The sequence below is a fragment of the Zootermopsis nevadensis genome, unplaced genomic scaffold (assembly GCF_977971745.1).
Source record: "Zootermopsis nevadensis isolate Lab colony 2312 unplaced genomic scaffold, Znev_1.0 Znev_ptg000007l, whole genome shotgun sequence".
Taxonomy (NCBI): Eukaryota; Metazoa; Arthropoda; class Insecta; order Blattodea; family Termopsidae; genus Zootermopsis; species Zootermopsis nevadensis.
Window position 1 is genome coordinate 6456020 of NW_028259139.1, and position 27276 is coordinate 6483295.

The window sequence follows — 27276 nt, forward strand, 5'->3', positions numbered from 1 at the left end:
TTATTGTGTCAATTTCTTAAATCTTTTTATAGGATGTGCCTTTATTTGAGGGGATCTGCTCAGATATCTTCCCAGGAATTGAACTTGCACAACCAAATCGTGATGAGCTCATAAATTCTCTGAAAGAATGCATTGTCCTGCGTAACCTCCAACCCACACCTTGGTTTATTGAGAAGATAATTCAGGTTTATGAGATTCTTCTTGTACGACATGGACTTATGATTGTAGGACTTCCTATGTGTGGCAAAACATGTTCATATCAGGTATAGTGGTTGATTGTTAACTCCATCAGAAGCAAAGTGAAAGATTTTATTTTGTAATGGTCCTGTCTGTTGCATGAGAGCATGTGGGGAACAGAGATCTTTTGAAGTTAAGAGCAATAGTCAGAGCCTTTGGATAAGTTGATATAAAACCCTTTTTAAAATAAAATTAAGATTTGTAATGTGAATCATAGTTTAATTACAGTTTAACTAATACTGAAGGATAATTTATCATTTAAGTAAATTATGTGTATTCAGATGTAAGGTGGTGATCAAATTAGTCATGAGCAGGATATTACACACCAACCATCATGTTTTCTCACTGTTGTCAATACTAGTGATGATACATGATCTTAGGTGTTGATTCAGTATGGAATTTTAGTCCATATTTAAACAAGAAGTTTCCAAATTTCAGATATCAGGTTTTTGTGGCACCAAGTATTAAGAGTCATCTTAAATTAGTTTATAACGCTTACCTTCCTATTACCTTATGGGTTGGTATACTGAGTTTATTTGAAGATGGTTGTAGGTTTGAATCATACTTAAGTCAGATTTTTTATTGCTTTCAGTTGTATGTTTCAGATTGTTATTATTGTTGTTTTAGTTTTTCATGTTAGTCTCAAATCTCCAAATTGTCTTATGTCATGTTAGGTGCTGGCTGAAGCTTTGACATCTATAAGAAAGAATACAAAGTTAACCATGGAAGAATTTAGAGTACAGTATCAGATAATCAATCCAAAAGCAATAACTCTGGGACAGTTATATGGTTGTTTTGATCCAGTGTCACACGAGTGGTCTAATGGTACGTTAAAAATAAGTATTCATTACTTAATAATTTTATGAGTTGGAATTCATTTCAGTGTTGGTGACCAGTGGTAAAAGTGTGTGACATTTAAGATTCTCATGGAAGTGAAAATGTGTATGTTGTTCTTATGGGTTGTGATGCCATGTGGTCTTATTGGTAGATACCAGCCCTGAAGATAAATACAATATATTTATCTGAAACACTGATATCAACCTGCAAGTCCACATTGTGTTATGACCCAGAACAATAATATTGGCACTGGTAAAAGTAATTAATTTTGCTTCCACATATTAGGTGTGTTGGCAAATACATTTCGAGAATATGCCACTTCCACTAATTCTGACCGCAAATGGATCCTGTTTGATGGACCAGTTGATTCTGTATGGATTGAGAGCATGAACACTGTCTTAGATGACAGCAAGAGACTCTGCCTTATGTCTGGGGAGATAATTCAGGTGTGTTGCCTATCATAATCTCAGCAAATATTGTGTTGTATAGAAATAATTTTTGTGTGTCAACCACTCCGTTTCAGAGAGTTTCAAACATTTTAAGCTGAGGTTCATCTAAATAATATCTAAAAATTCAATCAATACCTCATATAAAACACAACACTTTTCCATTACATAGATCAATTGGTCAATGCTGTTTAAGGAAATGCTTACTATTTACTCTGAGACTCATACAAAAACCCCAATATAATCTGTGGGCAAAATATAGAGTGGTGCATGTAGTATGTATGCTTACCACTGGGCTTTTAAAAATAATAAGTCATTATCTTTGTCCTCTCTGGAACTGTGCCATTTTTATCATCTAATAGTCGGTAGCCTATATTTCTCATACATTATTTTTTTTATTTTTGAATGTTGACAGAATTTTTCATGTATTTTTTAATTGTCCAGGCATCACTTATGCCAAGACAGTTTGCGCCAAAGTTTAAGTGATAAATCTAGTTTTAATAATAGTAATAACACATATTCCTAAACATATTAGCATTTTCCCTCTAACTGGCTTACAAAACAGTGTAATAAAATAATCTAAATCTGTCTCAGGATGGCCACTAAGACACTGCCCATCCAGATTTCACTGTTAACATGCATTATATCATCCAGTCTCATTAACCATTAACCATCGATGTCAAGGCTACATTGTGCATTTTCCTTAGAAGTGAAATCAGAGAATTTTTGTTTTCTTGGCTTGTGATTTTAGAATTTTAATGGAAAATACAAGATTTTATTCTGTGGATAACATCCTTGGAATGTCAAATTTTTAACGCCACTTTAATTACCTCTATTTTTAGATGTCAGAAAAAATGAGCTTGATCTTTGAACCTGCTGACCTAGCAGAGGCTTCACCATCAACTGTGTCCCGTTGTGGCATAATTTACCTGGATCCAAGCCAGTTAGGTTGGCAAGCTCTTCATGCTTCTTATTGTAATATTCTTAAGAAGAAGATTATTCCAGAGCAGTTAGAGCTACTTGAAGAACTGATACAATGGCTAGTGCCTGCTATTTTAATATTTGTTATGCATCCATCTTGCAAATGCTTTGTTGAAACTTCAGAACTTCATCTTTATAAAGTAAGTAACTTGATTTATAGTTTATAAAATTATTTACTTGTATCCACATATTACAATTGCAATTCAGAGACACAATTTGTATGCATGAACTAAATGCAACATGTGATCCCTTGTTTCATATGAAGTTTAACTCAGACCTTTTCAGTTGTCTCAAATATGAACTTAATGTACAAAAATGTCTTTCATGGCATTAGATATAGGTTCCATTAATATCTACAGCTTTCAATTGAAACATTTTTTGTATGGTGTATGGAAAAGTATAAGGAAAAGTAATTTCTAACTCAGATATAGTTTGAATAAAATTTCAGTACAACAGCTACTGTAACAGATTTGTATCAGCAACAAATGGAAATCATGGCATAAATGGGAGGATAATATTAAGATTTATTTTAAAGAAATAGTGTGTGTGTGTGTCAGGATATGGTCCAGTGTTCAACCTTCAAGTCAGATGAAAGGTAGGAAATTTCTTGATCAACAAAGTATGACTAGGAGTTACTCAAGAAGGACGCTGCTGTATAAAATTATGTAGATGAGTAGAATGATAGTCAATGAAAAACACAGATATTTAGAAAATGTGGGATTTGAATGAACCTGCAGTTTTAGTGTTCACTTGGTCCAAAATTATGTCATCCCTTTCATCATTTGCTAAGGATGTTTTAAACTGTTAAAATGTTTGTAAAATTTGGTTGTAGTTGTATGTGGATGAATATTTTATTCTCAAATTTTCTGACTCCAAATCTAAACTAACTAATTTTGCATACTCAAATAAAGTGGAATAATATATAAAATTGAAATATTTAAAACAGCATATGTCAGTTTGAAACTTGTCATAATCAGTTTAATTTTTGTTATGTTGTATCACAGTCCTTCTCTCGGTTGCTAACTTTCATGCTGGAAGGTGAAACTCAAGTCAGCACTGTATGGCTGCAGTGCATATTTATTTTCTGCTTGGTGTGGGGTTTTGGAGCTACCATGACAGGTATGGGTTAACAATTTCTTTTTCTCTCACATCTCACTTCCAGTTCTATCAGTGTTTGAAGTGGGGCATACAGCCTTTTCTTCGGTGATTCTCAAATAATCTCTCCTCCAAACACTAAAGACAACTTTCAAAGTTTATGAAGTAACATAAATGCCATTTAAAGATACAGAACCAACTTCATAGCTTCTGCAAGAGATGAATTTTAAGCATATACCCTTCCACATTTCTCTTATAATTTAAATTAAGTGATATTTTATGGTTATTTCATTCTAAAATTATAAAATCCTATTTTTTCACACCAGACTAAAAAGTTTGCATGTAATTTAAATTTTAGTCAGCTTGATTAGTTAGGTAAAAGTAAAGTAAAGTTTGTCCCACTATACGCCATGTAGGCGTTTGGGGTGAATGGAGTTATAGCTCCTCTCTTCCTTGACCTCGGCACTAGATGGGGGTGAGTGGTCAGCATCACGCCCCGGCCGGCTTTACCCCCGGGAAAGGACCCCCGGTACCCATTGTAGAGGAGGCTGGGTGGGCCCCAGAGCCGGTTTGGACGCAGAGGCTAGAGGAAAAATCCTCTGCCCCCGTCGGGGATCGAACCCCGGTCGTCCAGCCCGTAGCTAGTCACTATACCGACTGAGCTATCCCGGCTCATTGATTAGTTACGTTCATTTTCTTATTTTCTCTAGAGATGAATTGAGGTTCAGTACCTTTACATATTTCATATAATTTTCTCAATGTTCCAGGTAGTACAACTTTGTTTTTGTATCTGCTGTTGTAATTGGTACAACATGTGAATATGGCATTAAACCTGGAAATAAATAAATAAATACATAAATTGAACTCTCAACATTATTTCAGGTGCAAGCAGGAAAGTTTTTGATGCATTTTACAGAGCAGTGCTGAGTGGACAAAATCCAGACTATCCAAAGCCCAAGGTATTCAAATTAGCAAAAAATCAGCTGTTCCCTGAACATGGTCTTGTGTTTGAATGGTTTTATGATAAGAAAAATAATGGTACCTGGATTCCATGGACAGATGTTATGGATAAAGCACATACTCATTTGGCACCATCTGCCAAGGTGAGACATATTTGCAGAGTAGTTGATCCATATTGTCACGAATAATCATGAGTAATTTGTTGCATTCATTCTTGACATTTGTCAAACTTTGGAACTAATTAATTTATTTATGTACAAAATAATAGGCTTTATTAACCAAGAAACATTTAATATCTGTTTATTTCTGTGCAGGTGAATGAGGTTATTGTTTATACTAATGAATCAGCATGCCAGTCATTCTTCTTGGAGATGTCTTTAGAAGCGAAGATTCCAGTTATCTTTGTTGGTCCTACTGGAACTGGCAAATCTGCAATTGTTCTTAATCAATTGATGATTCTTCCTAGAGAAAAATTCCTCCCCATTATAATCAACTTCTCTGCTCAAACATCAGTTAACCAGACACAAGAAATTATTATGTCTAAGTTAGACAGGTATTTCATACTAGCATTTAAATAGTATCTTATATTAGAATCTAAAGTAGTTTGTAGGTAAAAATTTTTAGACATTGAACAGGAGGTTTCCTGTTCTTTATGAGAATGTACAGTGTAGTGCAATCATTTATGTATTTTTCAGGCGAAGAAGAGGTGTATATGGTCCCTCTATGGGCAAACAGTGTTTACTGTTTGTTGATGACCTCAACATGCCACAGAAGGAAATGTATGGCGCTCAACCTCCAGTTGAGCTACTGAGACAGTGGATTGATCATGGACATTGGTTTGATCTCAAAGATAAATCAAAACTGGAGCTTGTTGATATTGTAAGCACGGTAGATTCTTGTTTCTAAGGAGTGCTTACTTTAACAGACATTTGATCCTCACACAGCATTTCTGTATTAATGTTTAATAATTTTAAAATAATGTACAGTTGTAATTAATAAGCTGTGAAAAGTGCAGGTTCCAAATAAGTTAATTTTAGACTTAAATGGCACTTCTCTATAAAGAAAAGTAACATATTATAAACATAATTGCATGCAGAATTTCTACATTACTGAATTCTTCAAATTTTTCTCTGAAATCTCTTAAATCTGATTAATATTATTGAATATTAAATGTCATCAGTATCTGTAAATATTACGTAAACATGTTTTGGTGTCCATATTTGGATTTTCCCATATGGCAACAATGAAGATTTTCAACATGAATGAAAATTATCAATACTAACTTTCAGTAAAGTTTTGTGATTGACAGTGCTTTGGTACTTTGTACCAACGTCACACTTAAAACTGGACAAAATATCCTTGCATACATGATGTATCATTTTATCAGGTATTACTATGATTATTTTCAGTTACTTGTGGCTGCTATGAGACCTCCTGGAGGTTGCTCAAATGAAATTTCAGGACGATTTACTCAGCACATGTTTACTGTTTGTATTGACTCTTTGGAAGACAAAACTCTTGATAAGATTTTCTGTTCCATCATGGATTGGCATTTTGCTAAGGGCTTTGATGCTAATGTTGCAAGAATGTCAAAGGTTAGTACAGAAAATGTCATATGTTGATCTAACATTTTTCTCCAATTATTCATCTAAATTTTGCTTAACTTGTGTAGAACACATAGTTAACTGCAACGCTTGACTTATTACAGGTGCTAGTGGGAGCTACAATTGATGTATATAAAAATTCGTTGCTGCAGTTCTTACCAGTTCCTTCTAAATCACATTACATCTTCAATTTACGGGATTTCTCACGTGTAATACGTGGCATTCTCTTGGTCCCAAGTTCTCATCTGAATGAACCTGATAAAGTCATCAGACTTTGGATTCATGAATGTTATCGAGTTTTCTATGATAGATTGGTGAATGAGGAGGACAGGTATAGTATACAGAATAAAATTTGGATCAATAATTTGCTTATACCTTATCAAATTTTCTTCTTTCAACAGACTTCTTTTAATAACTGCATCAGGTCTAATAGTTGGAACGTAATTATGAAGCTCATATTCAAAATATTATAACATTATTTTTTTTGTGGCATTGCTATATTAGTTCTTAGGAGGGTTTATACCTATTATTTGAAATTCTGTAAAAAATTATAGAAGTTGTGTAATGTCTGATTAAAGGAAAAGATGATCATGTAACGTTGATGATAATTTATATCATTAGTACAGAAATCATATTCATATTTAATGAATTTCTGTTGGTGGTTTAGCAAGTTTTATAGTATGTCTGTAGGTAACCACAAAAAATATAAATTGTCATTTACAGGACACAACTGTTTGATATTGTGAAGAGAGCATGCTACCAACATTTTCGTCAGCCGATGGATAAAATATTGGCTCATATTCTTCCTGAAGGTAAACCTGCCCTCAATGACTTTCACATCAGACGTCTCTTCTTTGGTAACTACATGGAGCCTGATGCTGACCCCAAGATATATGATGAGGTGAATTAGTCTCAGAAACTTAATGACACTAAATACCAAGTACCAGACTTCATTTTTATGTTTCTTGTCTTCTTTCTTATTAAATTCTATGTGAAAATTTAATATTTGACAGCATTTGATACAGTGTTGCAAAATAATTGAATTACTAACCATCCATCCAGAAAAGTATTTAATTGTACTTCTGTTTACTTTACGATTAATGGGTCCTTTGCATATTTGTTATAGTATATGCATTGCATTGCTCTTGGAAATTTCATTTTACCAAACTAGACCACACTTTGTGGTTTTACCTGAGGAGGTATGATATGGTAATAGTCCTGTAGTCATTTTTTCCTCTCACCACCAGCATTGCTGATCTTAATCTCATCTTTTAAGCACACATGGACCAAATATAATGTGTTTTTTGTGGGTGAATATCTGTTAGATTTGAGGTTCTGAGGTTGCTAATTATGGTATTTTGTTTTATGTAGTGTTGTAGGTAATTATGAACATTTGAGAGAGCTGTATAACCTCCATTTTAAGTTCTGAAATTTAGCCCTAAAAAAGGTTATATGGTATTATCTGGTAGTTTCTGTTACCATAAAGTTAATACTGTCAGCATTCTTCATATTGGTACAACCACACATAAATTTGCACACATTTGAATTTATTATGGATTTGATCCTGGAGAAAACTGCATAACGAGGAGCTCCATAATTTATACACTTCACCAAATATTATTAGTATGATTAAATCAAGGAGGATGAGATTTATGGGTCATGTAATGCTTATAGGGTAGATATACATGTACAAAATTTTTATTGGAAAGCCTGAAGAGAAGATGCTACTTAGAAGACCATGGCATAAATAGGAGGATAGAAAATGGATCATAGCGAAATAGGGTTGGAGGCTGAGGATTGGTTTCATCTAGCTCAGTATAAGGACTAGTGGCAGAGTCTTGTGAACATAGTAATGAATCTTCAGGTTCCATAAAAGGCAGGAATTTTCCTGATATTCCGAGCATGGCATTAGCATCCCAAGATGGGCTCTGCTCATTGTAGGTAGTTATGGGCTTAATAATGTTTGCTCATTCCTCTCTTGTTGCTAATTGTCTCTCAAATGTTAAGTAAGGACTGTTTAAAATTTTTAGTGTCATCATATGCATATTAAATTACATTATTTGACCGTGTCTAGTTTCTTGTTTCAAGTAGCCATAAATAATAGGTTTATTCTATTTCTTGATTTTCTTAGGTCAAAGATTTAAATTTACTAACTGAGAAGATGAATTACTATTTGGGAGAATACAACCTCCTGTCACGAACATCAATGTCACTGGTCATGTTCCAATTTGCTATTGAGCACATCTCTCGTATCAGTCGCGTGTTACAGCAAGATAATGGACATGTAATGTTGGTGGGGATTGGTGGCTCTGGACGACAGAGTTGCACCAAACTGGCTGTAAGCATGATGGAATTCACATTATTTCAGGTAAACTGCAGCTCAGATGTTTTTATTTTGTCTGGTGGTTCTTTAGTTCTTCCTGTGTTATTTTGGTTTGGTTTCATGACATGTTGAGTCTTCCATGTGATATCTTCCTGTGATGCATTTTGACACTATATTTAACATGTACTTCATTTTTCCTGTTTATGTTCAATGTCTTATTGATTTCACTATGTAATTTAAACTTATATGCACATTGTTCTGTGTGAAGTCACATTTTATAGATGTCTGGTCAACTCCTGTATGTTTTCTTATAGCAAAACTAAAAAATTATTCTAGATTGAAATTGGACACGTCTATGGAGAGTCAGAATGGAAAAATAATCTGAAAGTTCTTATGAAGAAGGCTGGTTTAGAGAAAAAGTCAACTGTGTTCTTCTTCAGTGACACTCAGATAAAGAATGAATCATTTCTTGAGGATATAAACATGATCCTCAACACAGGAGATGTACCAAATCTTTATTCTCCTGATGAAAAGGCTGAAATAGTAGAAACAGTGCAGACTACAGTCAGGGATTTGGTAAGTAATTGAATGAATTATGTTTACATCAGGTATTGAGTTTAGGATACACATGCATTTTTAAGTAATTGCGAGAATATCCAGTAACGTAGCTACCCATATTTATTAATAAAGCTACTTTTTAACACAGTGCTCTTTTTCCTTCTTTGATTCAAAGGACTAAGTTCCTCAGTGTACAATTCATCTTCTAGTTTCAAATCAAGCATAAGTAGCATTTTTCAGTCATTATCTTTCTCTACTTAAACTTTTTTAGGAATTTGATTAGGACAAGTTCATATTGTACAATGGGTGATTGAGTTCTGGAAAAATGCAGTCTTAAACATTAACCTGAGCTTTCCTTGGATTATGGAGGTGGTCTTTCATATTATGACATAATATAGTCTTGTATGTTGTCTTCAGTTCTGCTTTCTTCTAACTAGCGCTTACTCTTCCGCTCTTCAAAAATAATTCCTTCTAATGTATAAACGTCTCAATTCTTCTCTTATTAGCTCTTCTGCCTTCTGCTCAACTGTCTTGACCCTTCTTCCATTGTCTCGCAATAACCTATTGTAACCTAACCTAGGTTAACCGCTTGAATTGTGTAGTGTCTGAACAGTTTGGGTTATGTCAGGACATGTTAGGTTGGGATAGGTTAGGAAAGGTCTTGTAAGATTGCATTAGGCCAGATTAGGTTATGTTATGTTACATTGGGTTAGATTAATGGGTTAATTTGGGTAGAGTTAAGTTGAGTTTGAGTTTAGACTGAGTTACCTGTGCTTGGATTAGATTAAGCTATGTGCTAGGTTGGTAGATGTTTGGTTTGGTATTAACTGGTAACCACTTTCCTGCTCTTGGCGCCCTGACAAATTTAGTCACTGCACTCTATGTCTGTTGCATCGATTTAGGAATCCCGACACTTTCCTTTCATGTTCCCAAAACACTGTTTGTTGTGATGCTTGGCGTCTCTGCCAGAACCATGTCACATAGGCTCCACAGACTTCTGTTGGCTTCATTTACATTTCGAGGCAGGGGAACTTCTCCAAATTAATTTTTAAAGGCAATTTGAGTATCACGAACGCAAAACATCAAGACATCTTTTGGCGTCGTTCTGATTATGAAAATCGCGATTTTCGGCGTCGGTTTAGTTGCTTCCATTATCACACGGAGCCTCGTCTAGGTTAAAAAAGGCGTCCTCGAAGACGTCACGTCTTCTACTAGTGTCGCAACCAGAAACTTCGCGACGAACGGCTTCGAGACGTTCAGCGTCGGATTTCCAGTTTCCTTTTCAACGTCATATGCAGATCTACCAGCGGAAAATCTTGCGTCCTTTCTAGCCATCGCGATGCTTTTAGCTAACTTCTTACTGCCCAGCTTCATTCCAAGGGCTTTAGTAAAATTTTGGCGTCTTGGTTTGGCGTCGCGACGCAGTGCGTAGGTTATCGGTTTTGTTTCCAATGAAACAGACTTACTTGCGGTAACCTTGGCCCATCCTAAAGCCACCGCAATGCATGGCTTGCATCCAATAAGACTAGGCACGATGATAGTGAATAGACGCTAGACGTTGAGACGCTGAACAATGCGACGCCTTGGAAATACGCCTGATTTCCCGCAGGTAAGTCCACAGAATACACCATACGAAAGTGATAAACCGACGCCGAGCGTCGCGACGCCATCACATTACCTCAGGAGAGCGACGTAAACAGTTTGGATACTATTGGGAGCGAATTTCAGAATCGACACCTAGCGTCGCGACGCCTACCATCGCGACGGTTTCAAAAGACGCCTGATTAACATCTGAGAAGTCTCCAGATTAAAGTGATATTGAACTAGAAAACCGACGCCGGGCGTCGCGACGCCACCACTGTATCACAAGTGTGCGTCTCAAACCGTTTGGATAACATTGAGAGCGAAAGTTAGAAATCGACGCCTTAAAACAACGCCAAATTCACATCAGATGTCTCCAGTTAACAGCGAGCACTCAATTAGAAAACCGACGCCGAGCGTCGTGACACCATCACATGACACCAAATATGGCATCAAATCCGTTGTATTACGGTGGGCACGATGCTAGATAGTCGACGCCGATCAGAGGGCCGAAACACGTCGTGGCGCCGTGGGCGAGAAGTGGATACCGTTCAATATACACGGTCTAACCTAACCTAACATAACCTAACCGAACCGAACCTAACCCAACAACCTGACCTAACAAAACCCAACCGAACCGAACCTAACCTAACGTAACCTAACGCAACCTAACCTAACGTAATTCAACCTAACCCAACCTAACCTAACAAACTAACCTAACTTAACCTAATCTAACGTAGTCCAACCCAACCTAACCTAACCCAACCTAACCTTCCCCAACCTAACCTAACTTACCCTTGAAACATCCTAAAGCCACCGCAATTCTTGCCTTGCATCCAATAAGACTAGGCACAATGATAGTGAATAGACGCTAGGCGTTGCGACGGTAAACAATGCGACGCCTTCGAAACAAGCCAAACTTACCGCAGATAAGTCCACAGAAGACACCATACGAAAGTGATAAACCGACGCCGAGCGTCGCGACGCCATTCTCCGCGACGCCATCACTACCTCAAGAGAGCGACTTAAACAGTTTGGATACAATTGGGAGCGAATTTAATAAATTGACGCCTGGCGTCGCGACGCCTAATATCGCGATGGCTTCAAAAGACGCCAAATTAACATCTGAGAAGTCTCCAGATTAAAGTGTTATTAAAATAGAAAACCGACGCCGAGCGTCGCGACGCTATCAGCCGCGACGCCAACACAGTATCAAGTGTGCGTCTCAAACCGTTGGGATAACATTGAGAGCGAATTTTAGAAATCGACGCCTGGCGTCGCGACGGCTAATATCGCGACGCCTTAAAATAACGCCAAATCCACATCAGATGTCTCCAGATAACAGGGAGCACTCAATTAGAAAACCGACGCCGAGCGTCGTGACGCCAAATATGGCGTCAAACCCGTTGTATTACGGTGGGCACGATGTTAGATAGTCGACACAGATCAGAGGGCCGAAACACGTCGTGGCGCCGTGGGCGAGAAGTGGATACCGTTCAATATACACGGTCTAACCTAACCTAACCTAACCGATCCTAACCCAACAACCTAACCTAACATAACCTAACGCAACCTAACCTAACGTAACTCAACCTAACCTAACGTAATTCAACCTAACCTAACCCAACCTAACTTAACATAAACTAACCTAACCGAACCAAACCGAACCTAACCCAACCTAACCTAACCTAATCTAATCTAACGTAGTCCAACCCAACCTAACCTAACTTAACCTTGGATCATCCTAAAGCCACCGCAATTCTTGGCTTGCATCCAATAAGACTAGGCACAATGATAGTGAATAGACGCTAGGCGTTGCGACGGTAAACAATGCGACGCCTTCGAAACACGCCAAAATTACCGCAGATAAGTCCACAGAGGACACCATACGAAAGTGACAAACCGACGCCGAGCGTCGCGACGCCATTCGACCCGCGACGCCATCACAGTACCTCAGGAGAGCGACTTAAACAGTTTGGATACCATTGGGAGCGAATTTAAGAAATCGACGCTTGGCGTCGCGACGCCTAATATCGCGACGGCTTCAAAAGACGCCAAATTAACATCTGAGAAGTCTCCAGATTAAAGTGATATTAAACTAGAAAACCGACGCCGAGCGTCGCGACGCTATCAGCTGCGACGCCAACACAGTATCACAAGTGTGCGTCTTAAACCGTTGGGATAACATTGAGAGCGAATTTTAGAAATCGACGCCCGGCGTCGGGGCGCCTACCATCGCGACGCCTTCAAATAACGCCAAATTCACATCAGATGTCTCCAGATAACAGGGAGCACTCAATTAGAGAACCTACGCCGAGCGTCGTGACGCCAAATATGGCGTCAAACCCATTGTATTATGGTGGGCATGTTGCTATATAGTCGACGCGGATCAGAGGGACGAAACACGTCGTGGCGCACTGGGCGAGAAGTTGATATAGTTCAATATACATGGTCTAACCTAACCCAACCTAACCTTACATAACCTAATCCTACCTAACCTAACCCAACCCAACCTAACCTAACATAACCTAACCCAACCCAACCTAACCTAACCCAACCCAACCTAACCTAACCTAACCTAACTTAACCCAACACCATCTCTTCTCCTATCATCTGATCTCATTTCTTTCTTTCTTTCTTTCCTTCCTCTTGTACATTATTCACGTCACTTTTCGTCACCTACAAGTTTATCCCCTTCTCTCTTTTTTGTACTCTCTTCCCATCTCCACTCACTTCTTCTATTCCCTTCACTTTTCTAGTCTATTTTTATCTATGATTTTCTCTTCTGTATTCTTTTCTCTTCACCCTTCTTCACTTCTCTTTTTTTTCCTCACCTCCCCTCTTATCCTCTTCTCCTCCTTATTTGCCTGTCCTCTCTTCCTTTCCCTCTCTTCTCTCTTTTCCTCTCATATCTTATCCTCTTTAGTTTTTTCCCAGCTCCTCCTCTATTTTGTTGTCCTCTCTCATCCTCTTTATTCTCTTCTCAACTATTCTCTTTCCTGCTCTCATTTCATTGCAGCCATCTTCAGTTAAAACAGGGACATTGCGGCAACAGCCTTGCATTCTGTAACTTTATCAGAAATTTTTTGCATAATAAATTAGTGTTTCAGATAGAAAGTTGAATCATAAAATTCAAATACGTGTTTATGTGTATTAATACACACCAGAAGAAAATGTTGCATTTACATGTGGAGTTCGGCAATCAGATCATTATTGCCTAACATAGACTGAATCTGAAATACTTTTCTTTAGTTACAATTAAAAGTTTTAAATGATGTCTTACATTTTTCTTCTTTCAGGGTAAGAAGATTGAACTTACTCCACTGGCATTATATAACTTCTTTATAGATAGAATAAGGACTAACCTTCATATGGTACTAGCAGTTTCACCCATTGGAACCTCATTTCGAAATAGACTGCGGTTATTTCCTTCACTCATCAACTGCTTTACCATTGATTGGTAAGACATTATTGAGAGTTTATATCATCATCTTACTTTCAGACCCTGGTATATCTTAAGTCACTGAGTTGTTTATAGACACCTAACATATATTTTATAACCCACATTTAGACACTGATAGAGATAATTTTTTATCAGGAGACATGTAAACATTATAAAATCATGAAAATTGGACATACAAGGCTTTTAAATTGATCCTGCGATACACAGTGTTTCCACAATTTGTTTGCTTTTTATGAACAGGCTTCCTAACCAAAGATATTTCATTTTAAATAAGTTCTGAGTGACTACATCTGGAACTCTGAAATGCTCTATGCTATATTACATACTCAAACAGTACAAGCACATAACTTATGCATAATTTCAATTTTTATTCAATGAGTAATTACTTTACAATGATATAGGACAATCATGCAAAGCATTATTATACTATGAGCAAAAACTTTATACTAAGGAAAATTTCACAATAGAAGTGCAGCATGAGACAGACTAATGCATCACTTTAGTATGATACGAAAGAGGACTTGGGGTAATTAATATCTTTTGCATTGGAAAAGAAATGAGTGTATAGTGATCAGATCGACAAATGTTAATGTATGTAAAAAACATCATTTCAGATCCTAAATTTCTGAAATTAATTTCTGCTTCATTTTGTCTCTCAGTTTTGACATTCTGTTCTACTTCATATGGTAATTTCAGCAGACATTTTTATCAATCCTTTTATTTCTTGATTTAGCCTGTTGTCTTCTTTTGTATTAATTTTAATGTATATTAATTGATATTTTTATTCTTTGTACACATTTTTTAACCATGTGCCATCTGCTTTCACAGTCAGTAACTCTGAATTTTGTCCACTGCATATATTGATGAGTTTTGTAGGACTCTCAGAAGAAATAGCAATTAATTCCTTAAACAGTATAAATCAATTAATGTTGTTAATGGATATGTATTGTATTTTGTTTGATGTAAGGATTTGATTTTTAAATGCTATACAGAAGAGCTTTGGCTTCAAATGTTTAATAGCAGAATCTGTATTCAGGTTTACTGCTTGGCCAGAAGATGCACTGGAACTCGTTGCAAACAAATTTTTAACACAGATTGAGATGGAATCTAAAACAAGGAATGAGTGTGTGAAAATGTGCAAGCACTTCCATGCCAGTGTCAGCAACATTTCAAAGAGGTAAGGTTTGTATGTCAACTTATTTGAGTTTCTGTTAATTGGGTATTTCAAGTGTGGTAAGGTGTGTATGTGTGTGGACAAGTGAGGAATAGAGGACTTATTTTTCTCTGTTCATAGCTTCTGAGGTGAAAGAAGTATTTACTGGTACTGCTAACTGCTACCTGAATTAGACAGGTCATTTCAAGGTTTTTAACTGTGGTCATGTTTCAAATTTTTAACACAAAGAGAATGTTGCATGTGAAATTTGTTGTTATGTTTGTAATACATCTTTGTATTTTATTTTATATACCCTGTTGAAGTAATTCATTTGTGTTAATTATATTTTCAAATGCACAGATATTATGTGGAACTGAAAAGGCACAATTATGTAACTCCAGCATCATTTCTGGAGCTGATCTCATCTTTTAAGAACTTGTATAACATGAAAGTAGAGAAGATCACAATGCAGAGGAACAGATATGAAGTGGGACTTGAGAAATTGGAGTTTGCTGCAAGACAAGTATGTTCAGATTATTTTTTCCATTTCTGCATGAACAGTTTCAAATAAATCCACGCATACACAGCAAATAAATTATACTACTCATTTATGCTATACAAAGGCAAGAAAACCTATATAAACATTGTGAGATATTTTCAAACATTAGAAATTCATCAACAGAGTGAAATGAGTTTGTATAGAAGTACCTTTTTAATGCTACTTTAAACTGTGACTTCTTGTTCATAGTACTGTGTCAAGAACAGTGCAGAATTTATAACACAGAAGGCAATTTAGTGCCCTGCATCATTAAGGATTAATTTCCTTCATTTAAATACTTTGCTAAATAAAAACCAATGTTATAACTATGCACTTGTTAGCACATGGATTGTGGTCTTCTGCGTTATGGCCCCTTAAAATTTTGTCGCTGGTTACCATTATTTTAAAGGAAGCTATTACCTCACAGAACCAGTACAAGACTCATTACATTTGTTACTTCTCCAATGAACATGTTAATATATTAAAATTACATGACACGCAATTGCATTTTATGAATAGGTTGGATTGATGCAAGACGAACTACAAGTTCTACAGCCACAGCAAATTGACACATCAGAGGAAACTGAGAAACTTATGATCAAAATTGAGCAAGACACAGTTGATGTGGAAGAAAAAAAAGAGGTATGTCTGTTTTTGGTGCAGAAAAGTTGTTATTTTCAGGTAATCTATAAATGGACTGTGCTATGGAAACTGAAAAGGAACAGAAAATTTTGCTTCTTAATGCCTTCCGAAGACACGTGTTTCACCAATCTTTCATCCAACATTAAAGATATTATCAAAACGGACCTTTGACACTGTTTTTCAGAATCTTTCTTGTACCAAATGAAATAGGGTTTCCTATTGTATGCAAGTCCTTTGTGTTTAATGAATTATTCTTTTTTGTCACCCATTGTTTCCTGTAATTTTTATGTAAATGGCATACCGAGTTGTTGCTAGTATGTTACTGAGCAAACAAAACTACCTATTTAAAGAAATTTATTTGTCTTTTGTTATTAGTGAAAAACTAATTGTAGCAATTTTTATCTGTCTTTTTGTATAATGCTACTGTATGACTTGATTATTACAGTGTGTGTGTTTTTTAACATTTTTTTTTAGGTTTTTGTCTGAGTAATAGTGTAAGTACATTTTTCATTTTAAAAATATTAAGGCTGTTTCAATCAGGATACTTTAAGAAGGTAGCTGTCTTCTTAGTTGTAGCACTTTGGAGTCTGGTAGAAGTTTGCCCATGTTTCAAAGATGCTTGCTGCCTCCTTGCTACCCTGGTGGTGAAGGCAGCAAGCAGCTTTGAAATGTCAGTTAACTTCTATCAAACTACATGGCACTACAACCCAGAAGACAACCAGCTTTATATTCACCACCATAAGAACCTGAAATCCAACAGGATACTTTACTCTGGGCCATGGTAGCAATTGGTACCATCAGCCCAATTTTTTGCCAGTGATTTACATTTTAAATGAGATTTTATTCTGTTTTATTTTATTAGAAGCAACCAATCTTGTACTGTGTTCTGTTGCGTAATGAATCACTGTTCTGATCTGAAGTAATGGTGCTACTTATGGTTTCAGACTGTTGGTGCTGATGAAGCATTGGCTAATGAGGCTGCCGCAGCTGCTCAAGCCATCAAGGATGACTGTGAAAGTGATCTAGCTGAAGCAATACCTGCTCTGAATGCAGCGCTTCAAGCCCTTGATACATTGAAACCGTCAGACATCACCATTGTGAAGTCAATGAAAAATCCTCCTGCTGGAGTTAAACTGGTTTGTATTATGGAGAAGTAAAATGTTCATAAAACATAGGTAGTTCATAAAGGCATTTGTAATTCTGCTAGTCCATTAGTTTCACATTAATTCCTTGTTGATCTAAATTAATTTTAATGAATTAAGTGTTATATTTGCTTCAGTCACATCATATCAGGTGTTACTACATAGGGCTAGATATAACATTTTATTATTTAATATCAGATTAATAATGATTCTCTTCAGATGAAGGTATTATAATTTGGAAGTTTAGTTTAGACATTCAACCTAATTGCACTGATTAATATAAGCTCCATAGTGTGTTTTCTCTTTACTTATCAATGTTAGCTTCCAAAGTAAGAAATGTGTTCTTCATAAACTCAGTGGTAAAAAGACCTATCACAGAATACAACGAAATTAATTGATATGTCAGCATCTCTGTTAATTTTATTTCCTTTTGTAGGTTATGGAATCTGTATGTGTAATGATGGGGATAAAACCTGAAAGAAAACCAGATTCTATTGGATCTGGAAGAATTATAGAAGATTATTGGGGCCCTTCATTGAAAGTTCTTGCCGATTTTAAGTTCCTTGAAGCACTAAAGGCATATAATAAAGATGATATTCCTTCAAGTATCATGAAGAAAATCAGAGAGAAGTAAGTGGTTATGTGGATTATGGTCTTTAGTGCACTGTGTCACTGTGTAGATTGTTAACAATGTTTTTTCTTTAAATAATACATATTTAATAAATATAATTCTACTTTGATAGATACATTCCAGACCGTGATTTTGATCCTAACATCATCAAGAATGTATCAACAGCTTGTGAAGGATTGTGTAAATGGGTAAGAGCTGTAGAAGTGTATGACCGTGTCATTAAGATTGTTGCTCCAAAGAAGGCGAAACTAGCCGAAGCCGAAGCTGAACTTGCCATTCAAATGGACAAACTTAATGAGAAGCGGGCACAACTACAGGAGGTAATGAATAATTTAACCCTTCTGCTACACTGAAACAACTGAGCTGGTTATAGAGTTTTTTCCAGGTCTTCCATGACCCAGTCTGGTCTATGGCAAGAAGTTTCTTTTCTTTTACACTAAGTTATGCGACATGACAGTGTGCATCTTTAATGATTTTTGACACGTTAAGCTTCTTGGACACATGTTCTTCTTCAAGCGCATTCTATTTCTATACAAGAGCACTAGTCTTGACTTTATAGGGTTATTACAGCATGCTTCAATATTTTTAGTGTCTTGGAACTTCTTACTTCGGTAATAGCCTCTTTCAAACCTAATATAATTTTAATAATAAAAGAACTTTGTATTGTGTTTAATTATACACAACCTGCTTGCAGGAAACAGTACATGTGAATGAATAATTGTATTACCAGCATAACAAAAATAAACTAGCAATGCACCTGATTGTTGGTCAGTGCTGTTTTGAGATGGACGGCATTGATTCTGATTCAAGGGATCAACAAATTGTAACTCTACAGTAAAAACCTTCACAATTACAATTTCAACATTTTCAAATTTCTTTCTATTTCTAACATGTACTTTTGGCTCAACCTTTATCACCCCATTTAAGCCATAGGTTTGAGAAAAAAATTTAATATCCTATTGTTAATAGATTTATCTACAGATTTGTATTTGTATCAGATCTGTATTTGTTTCAATATATTGTTTGTCAGTCAGTATGCAGGAAGTGTATCTAAATAACTGTGTAAGAAACTAATACTAGCACTTTTAGCTAACAAGATTTGGTGTAAGTGAAACTTATTGTGTTATTAATTATATTTTATCATGACAGTAAACATAAGAGAAGGTTGTGTTTAATAATGCAGAGTTTAATTTCAGGTAACAGATAAACTTCAGGCCCTTAACGATGAATTTGCTGCCTTGACAAAGAGAAAGAAAGAACTGGAGGATGCAATTGATGTTTGCTCTCAAAAGCTAGATCGTGCTGAGAAGCTAATAGGCGAGTCGAAATTTGTATTTGTTTTCAACACAGCAGATTAACTAAAATCACTGACCTTGATGAATACTTTTATACAAGATAATTAATAATGCAAATCACAAAATAATTAAGATGTTTCAGGAAGAATATATGATGCCTCACATTTCAAGCTTTAATCTCTGTAGAGAGGTTAGCCTAATCCCTAAATTAATAATGATACAATTTAGTGATTTATATGTATGCATTATTCTTGCTGTTATAGATTTCAAACTGAAAATCACCTCAAAATTCATACCATTGCATTGTTTGCAATGTTTGGTCTAAAGCGATAGTTAATACAAGGTATACAAGGGATGTATTTCTGGTTGATTGCACAGTTTCATGTAAGAATTTGTGCACTGAATAAATTGTGGATTGCTGGGTGAAGCAATGATAGCTATTTGCCTGCTAGACCACGTTCACACACACTACAGCCCAGCTATTATTTTTAATATGGGCAAATCATGAGAAGGCATCAAAGCTGACATAGTAGTAGAGAACTATAATTCTCACAAGTGAAAAGAATGCCTTTGCTGTCACTTGAAACTTCCAGTGGTCTGATGTGTTTGTATGCCATTCATGTGGCTATTTTTGTAGCAGGAAAATTGTTCCAGAAGATATCAGTTTTCTTCCCATAACATTAAGAAGATAGAGTAGAGTTAAGTAACTTAGCATTTTAATAATAAATTCTTCCATATCATTCAATACTAAATGATATCTAAAATTAGTATAGTGTTATTTAATAACTCAGCATGCCAATTGTAAGTATGAATAAGTATATCTTATTTGTTGTAGGAAGCTTGGGTGGAGAAAAGGCACGTTGGAGTGAAACAGCAAAATGTTTACATGGAACACTGCGTAACGTAATTGGAGATATTCTATTGGCTGCAGGAGCTGTAGCTTACCTTGGGCCCTTTACAGTAGATTTTAGACAGGTGTGTTACTTAACTGTGGCTGGGAAATTTAAAGGAACTGGTAGATTTAGTAAAATATTGTATGATGAAGTAAATGTAACTTATTGCTAGTGCCAGGGTACATTGATTTAGTCATAAAAGTTTACAAAACAAAAAATGGTTTTTAGAAGTCCACATAAATCAGATTTTATAATTTGTTTAAAAAATTGTACATGATTATACAATTCATTGCTTGTGATGAACTAAAGGCTGAATTGCTAGTTTTGCTTTGGCTCTGATCCAACACTTGGTTAGTGTTGGAGTAATAATAATTTAGTTTTATAGGTGGTAAGAAATATAGTTTCTGAAGGAGTGATCGTATTTCAGATGAAATTCTCAGACTTTTAAACCTTTATCCTGGCACTGGCTATATAGTTTTTATGTGTGTGCAAGAAAACTTAAAATCCAAGAATTTGGCAGTTAATCTGTGTCCATAAATATTTAATATCACCAGTTTGTCATCCTACTTCATATAACTATTGGAATGATATAAATGAAAATATTTCCCTCCTTCACTAATTGTATTAACTAAATAAAACTTATATATAGAGTGATAAGTGTGATAAATCATCATATGGTGATTACACCATTATCAGTACCCTTCAGAAAATATTGATAATTCTCATTCACAGGAGCTCATGACTGACTGGAGCCAGTTATGCACAAAACTTGGCATTCCTTGTGCTGAAAATTTCTCACTTATTGCAACACTTGGGGAAGCGGTTTTCATTAAGGCATGGAATATCGCTGGGCTCCCTGTTGACAGTTTCTCTATTGAAAATGCCATCATTGTCTCGAATGCTCAAAAATGGCCATTAATGATCGATCCACAAGGTAAGTCCATCAGAAGTGACAGAATGTGACTGTTACTCAATTGTAGCAGTTTTACTGCCTTTTATCCATTTAGTCCTACTTTAAGTGGCACGCTACATGGCCCCTCCCTACACACATTTACCTTCCTCTAGAACACTTGTTGAAAACCTTTTATATTAAGTTACGTTAACAATGGATTTTCAGTTTAGTGCTAACATCTGAATCCTGTAAGAGTCAGCTTTTTAAAACTGCAAGGTTGTCTTACAGTCTGCTAGTTCTTCTCAATTAAATATGTTTCTGCCTTCCGTTTTGAATCTTTGTTACCTTCAGTTTTACAAAACCTTCTGCTGTTCTTAATTTGTCAGTACACATTTCTGTAATTCTCTGTCAAATGAAAGTCGCGGGACCCAGAATTAGATATTTGTCATTGGGTATTCCATTACTTATATAGAGGTTATATATAGCTTATATAACTGCATTGTATATCATAAGGCATAGGCATTTGTAGGATGGACGCTTTATATTATAAATGTCTGTCTTAATTTCTTTTTGCAAACATAATATTTTAATGTATTCTCTTTCAGGTCAAGCTAATAAATGGGTTAAAAATATAGAAAAAGGAAACAAATTAAAAGTAATCAAGTTAACTGATACAAATTACATTCAAGTCATGGAAAATGCCATTCATATGGGGCTGCCAGTCATTTTGGAAAATATTTCAGTAGAAATTAATGCTACACTTGGTAAGGAATATAAATTATAACCCTAGTCATCATAGCACAACTAATCTTCACACAGATATTTTTTGTTTCATATATGCATAGTAATAAATGTATTCATTCATACTGTATGCTACAATGATCTGATTATGGCTGTCTTCTGGATTTTAGCAGTGTGGTCTGGTAGAAATTTACCAGTGTTTCAGAGGGCAAACTTCTACCAGACTATATGGCAATTTGACCCTGAAGACAGCCATATTTGCACTCACTGCTCTGAAAATCTCAAATTCTACTTAATCATCTAATAGTTCAAGATAATCCAGTTTTAGTCATGAAATATTTGAACAAAAATATGTATGTTAAAGTTAACAAATTCTCTACATCAACTTATAGACAAATTTTCTTAATAGATCTTGAATCTATTAAGACAAAATTTATACATCTTGAATCTTAATGTCCCTTTGTTGTGATAATGTGTTTAAGGTATTATTGTACGTAGATTACACAGAAGCATTGAGAATGAAGATTAAGAAAGAGGTTATGAGTGTTAAGAATGGCATGTAGTGAAAGAGGTGAAAATTTGTTATTTCCCATTACAAAATATTGTATTGAAATTTGCCTACAACTGACGAAATAACATGGAAACAGATTTTTACGTTTGCTAGCTTGGAATAAGATAAACTTTTTTGTGGAAAGTTCATGCAAAAGTAGTGTCAGTTAAAGATAGATTGTGTACATTTACAGATCCAGTACTCCTAAAGCAGATTTACAAGCAAGGAGGCATGGATGTGCTTCAGCTCGGAGGCAGAGTAATTAGATATTCTCCTGATTTCCGTTTTTACATCACAACAAGATTACCTAACCCCCACTATCTTCCTGAAATTTCAGTGAAGGTAGGTTTGTTGGCTGTATGATTATTGAGCATTTGAAATTTAAAATGTTCTAGTAAATATGTTGTTTCATAAAATTAAAATGTACAAACCATTATATTGATTGTCTTTGCAACTATAAGTTAAGATCATTGAACCTTTGTGACATTTTTGACCAAATATTGATGCACAGCAACTATAAATCAGCTGGCTGAACTGTTCTGTCAAATTATTGTAAAAAGTTTAATAATCGTGTTCTGTGTAACATATATCATCAGTAGGCATGTATTAATTTCAAATCAAGCAAGTTCTAACAACATATGTGTGGAACCACAACTAGCTCACTAGATAAAAGAGTAACTAGCTATGAAATTATCTATAGCTCACTTTGTGTGTGTGTGTGTGTGTGTGTATTCAGAATAGTCTGAAGCAATACGATGCTATATCACCACTGGGATAGGAGACAAGAAGTTGCATTATGAGAAGCTTTGTGGTTTGCACTTTTCATTTAAAAAAAAAGGATGATCAAAACAAGGAGGAGGAGGAGATATGTGGGGCATGTAGTGGGAAGATGAGAAATGTATACAAAATTTCGCTTGTGAAGCTTGAAGAGAAATGACCACTCAGAAAACCTGAGTTTAGTTTGAGTAACAATATTGAAATATAAGAAATTATCTTAAAGAAACCAGATGGATCATGTGAACTGGATTTATCATGATAAGGACTGGTGGTGAGCTGTTGTGAACATGGTAATGAACCTTCAGGTTTTACAAAAGGTAAGTAATTTTTTGACTAGATGATCAGCTGTTAGTTTCTCAAGGACTCTGCTCTGTGGAGTTACTTACAGGAGAATGTAACTGTTGTGGGCATTAAATTTGGGTGTCCTGTATTGAACAGGTAACACTGATTAACTTCATGATAACTGCACAAGGACTTCAGGATCAGCTACTGGGCACTGTGGTAGCTAAAGAGCGACCTGATCTGGAGGAGAAAAAAAATGAACTCATTATAGAAGGTGCCAATAATAAGAGACAACTCAAGGAAATTGAAGATAAGATTTTGGAAGTTCTCTCTTCATCTAAAAGAAATATACTAGAGGATGAAACAGCAATACATATCTTAACTTCATCAAAAGTGAGTATTGTGTAATGAAATTAGCTAATATTAAAGTAATATTTTAAATATAAATTTACAGTTATTCACACAAGTCTTATTACATTGTACAAAAGCGTATGTCTCTTTTTGCAGCATCCTTGATTTTGCCCCAATTACAAAACCTTTTCAAAATTTCTATGAAAATGTTCTCACTTCTTCACAGTTGGAAGGACTAAATACACTGCAGCAGTTTGCTCGATGTTGTAATAGAAGACTGAGCAGTGTAAGAATGTATAATTTTGGATCATATAAGAACCTATATTATTTAGTAGACATTAAAAGTTTAACTGTGTTTTATTTCTTTGTATTTTAATGTTATAATAGTGTAACAAGTTTTGTGTGGATATCCAGTAATACATTGATAGATTTTCTTCGTATGATTATTTAGGTATTGTCTGAAGAGATTAAAGCCAAGCAGGAAGTAGCAGCAACAACAGAGAAGGAGATTGATGAAGCTAGAAATGAATACAAGCCTTTGTCCAAACATTCATCTATATTATTCTTCTGCATCTCTGGATTGGCAAATATAGAGCCCATGTATCAGTATTCTCTTGCATGGTTCTTACAACTATACAATCAAGTAAGTTGTGGGAAGATTAAGGTATTAGAATTAGGCCTAAACATTAACCCTTAGAGTGCCAATGTCTCCCTGAGGTACCTGGGAGAAATCTACTACAATTGTCAGAATCTCCCAGACAGGTAATACAGAATTCAGAATATAGTCCAGTATTCAGTCAATATATAGAGCAGGCTCTGTTTTTACTGTATTACCAATAGTTCAAGCAACTTTCTCTGGCTACTAACACATATTTCCAGTTGCTGTAACATAAATATTGACTTTCAAATCCATGGAAATACAATTCATATGTCAGAGGTGGCTACTTCAAATAAGAACATCAGATTTCAGAATTTGCACATAAATGTTGTTTTTACCTCTTTGTTTAGTTTTCACTCTGCCTGTAATTTTTAATTCTTGGTTTCTGTTCTTTTTAGTCTATCAGTAACAGTGTAAAGTCTCCAGTACTAACTGAGCGTTTGATGAGTTTAAATAACCACTTCACTAACAGCATCTATCGGAATGTATGCAGATCTGTTTTTGAAAAGGATAAACTAATATTTTCCTTTGTATTGTGTGTTGGAATTCTTCGTGAACAGGTAAGACACTTATATCAGTACACACAACATTTCACAGGGACAACATATATTGTTGTAGTTCACTACTGATGTTAACATTTTACTTGTTACATGCCCTAACATTTCACTAGAAATATAGAATGTGTGTGCAAAACATTTTCTTATATCAACTTTCCAGTCACATTCTTTCACTTGTAATGAATGAAAAGATATTAATATTTTTTTAAACCTGGGTATACAGATATTAATATTACAATGTAACAAGATTATATTTCATAAACTGGCCCTATATTAGAACCATCATCGTATATGAAACCAGAGTTATCCATGAACAGGGAAGATGCATTCTCCTTGAGTCAGACGTAGAAGCCTCTCATTTGTGACCTGAAAAAAATGGAGACATTCTCACACCAAGCAATCAACCCAGATCTGTGACCCTCAAAAATGGCTGCCTTTTCCTCTCCTGTCCTCCCCCCTTCATCTGCCCCCACTCCTCTGATGCCTGCTGGAGTCTCCCCATTAGCCTTCCTCCACCCCTACCTTATTCCATCCTAACTGCCCCATTCTGTCAGACTTCACTATACAATCCCTCTTAATCCCAGGCTTGTCACTTCAGCCCTGAAAATGGAGACAGTATGTTTCTCCGAAACGTTGGAATCTACCGACCAATCCAGAAGAAATCATCATTAGTCTGGAAGAAGTTTACCAACGTTTCAGAGGTGCTTGCTGCTTCCAATATTTCTCCAAATTGTTAGCAACCACATATAAGAAAATGAGGCCTAACAATTCAGAAGACTGCAATCCAGTTCCTTAGGATGTGTTTATCGCATTCAAGAGCCTCAAAAAATATGTTTTATTCTTACAGTGTATGACTTAGGTCATGTATATGTTTACTGATTTGCCTTGTCTATCCAAGTTATCAGTGATTTCTTTTAAATATATAATTATGGAAAAATATCTGTGAATCCAAAATAACTGTAACTGGATTAATGATTTTAATTTTCAGTAACTTGGTGATTGATGTTTATCCATGGTATCTCTTAAATGCTGTGTTATAATACATTCTTTATTTATTTTTTCAGAAAAAAATTGACGAAGATGAATGGGCATTTCTTCTCACCGGGGGCACAGCACTGGAAAATCCACACCCAAACCCAGCACCAGATTGGTTGTCAGATAAATCCTGGTCTGCAGTTGTCAATGCGTCTAATTTGCCAATGTTAGTATTCTGTACAGTTTTACTCTAACTTACTTGCATACTTTGCAATGGAATCTGTTATTTAATTTCTTTACTAAACTTTGGTATAAACTCCATGACACATTTTAAGCTGCAGTCTTATAATTTGTCTTGTAAGTGTTTCACAGATTATGCACCAATCAGGCCTGATCTGTTTATTTATGGTTTGTGATGGACTGAGCCTTGCTGGTAATATTTTCTGAGTGTTTTCATTTTCTCTAGCATGCTTTAAACCTCTCTTTCCAATCTTCATTACAAATTGTGTTTTATACAGCATAAATTAATGATAATAAGTAAATTAGAAATAAGCCACATCAGTGTCATGATAAAAAACTGGCTGTTGAAATTACTATAACCATTAATTATTATTAATTATTTTGTATTTGCCACCTTCACTTTGTATCTTTGATCTGAGTGCTGAAAATTATATTCTAATGCTCTTTGTCAGGCTTAAAGAATTCAAGTTCTCAGTGGAAAGCAACATTACTGCCTGGAAAACTTACTATGATGCTGTCAGTCCTCAAGACACAAAATGTCCGAAGCCTCTTGATGTGATTGAAGGTCTAAGCAAACTTGTGTTGTTAGAGTGTATACGTCCAGACAAGATTGTCCCAGCTGTTCAGGTACTTGACATTCACAGTGTTTTGTATTTTGGAGAGAAATAAAACGGGGAATATCTCAAATATTTAAGTACTTTTCAAATGCTTTTTAAGTGCCTTATACAGTGGAGTTGGCTGGTTACTTACTCCAGTTTTTTACAATGTCCCCTCAGAGGGCCATGAACTCTTTACAGTTGTGCTGATCGTCTAATTATAGCACATATAAATAGATGAGAGAAAAGGCCACATTAAATTATAAACATACAATTTA

The 27276-nt window shown here is 35.5% G+C and overlaps 1 protein-coding gene across 1 annotated transcript in view; it reads left to right on the forward strand.

Moving 5' to 3' along the window:
- Window positions 1-27276, forward strand: part of Dnah3 (dynein heavy chain 3, axonemal) — a 55654-nt gene that overhangs the window by 20533 nt on the left and 7845 nt on the right. Inside the window, exons 28-57 of the mRNA XM_087344130.1 lie at window positions 33-263; window positions 912-1062; window positions 1360-1520; window positions 2363-2641; window positions 3506-3620; window positions 4479-4699; window positions 4871-5109; window positions 5252-5435; window positions 5966-6151; window positions 6265-6491; window positions 6884-7061; window positions 8292-8528; window positions 8820-9059; window positions 13922-14082; window positions 15122-15262; window positions 15599-15761; window positions 16296-16418; window positions 17363-17554; window positions 17997-18190; window positions 18304-18511; window positions 19388-19512; window positions 20326-20461; window positions 21112-21313; window positions 21877-22035; window positions 22756-22904; window positions 23778-24014; window positions 24424-24615; window positions 25029-25190; window positions 26252-26388; window positions 26855-27029. Of these exons, the coding sequence (XP_087200256.1) occupies window positions 33-263; window positions 912-1062; window positions 1360-1520; window positions 2363-2641; window positions 3506-3620; window positions 4479-4699; window positions 4871-5109; window positions 5252-5435; window positions 5966-6151; window positions 6265-6491; window positions 6884-7061; window positions 8292-8528; window positions 8820-9059; window positions 13922-14082; window positions 15122-15262; window positions 15599-15761; window positions 16296-16418; window positions 17363-17554; window positions 17997-18190; window positions 18304-18511; window positions 19388-19512; window positions 20326-20461; window positions 21112-21313; window positions 21877-22035; window positions 22756-22904; window positions 23778-24014; window positions 24424-24615; window positions 25029-25190; window positions 26252-26388; window positions 26855-27029 (5505 nt within the window). The remainder of the gene's footprint in view (window positions 1-32; window positions 264-911; window positions 1063-1359; window positions 1521-2362; window positions 2642-3505; window positions 3621-4478; window positions 4700-4870; window positions 5110-5251; window positions 5436-5965; window positions 6152-6264; window positions 6492-6883; window positions 7062-8291; window positions 8529-8819; window positions 9060-13921; window positions 14083-15121; window positions 15263-15598; window positions 15762-16295; window positions 16419-17362; window positions 17555-17996; window positions 18191-18303; window positions 18512-19387; window positions 19513-20325; window positions 20462-21111; window positions 21314-21876; window positions 22036-22755; window positions 22905-23777; window positions 24015-24423; window positions 24616-25028; window positions 25191-26251; window positions 26389-26854; window positions 27030-27276) is intronic.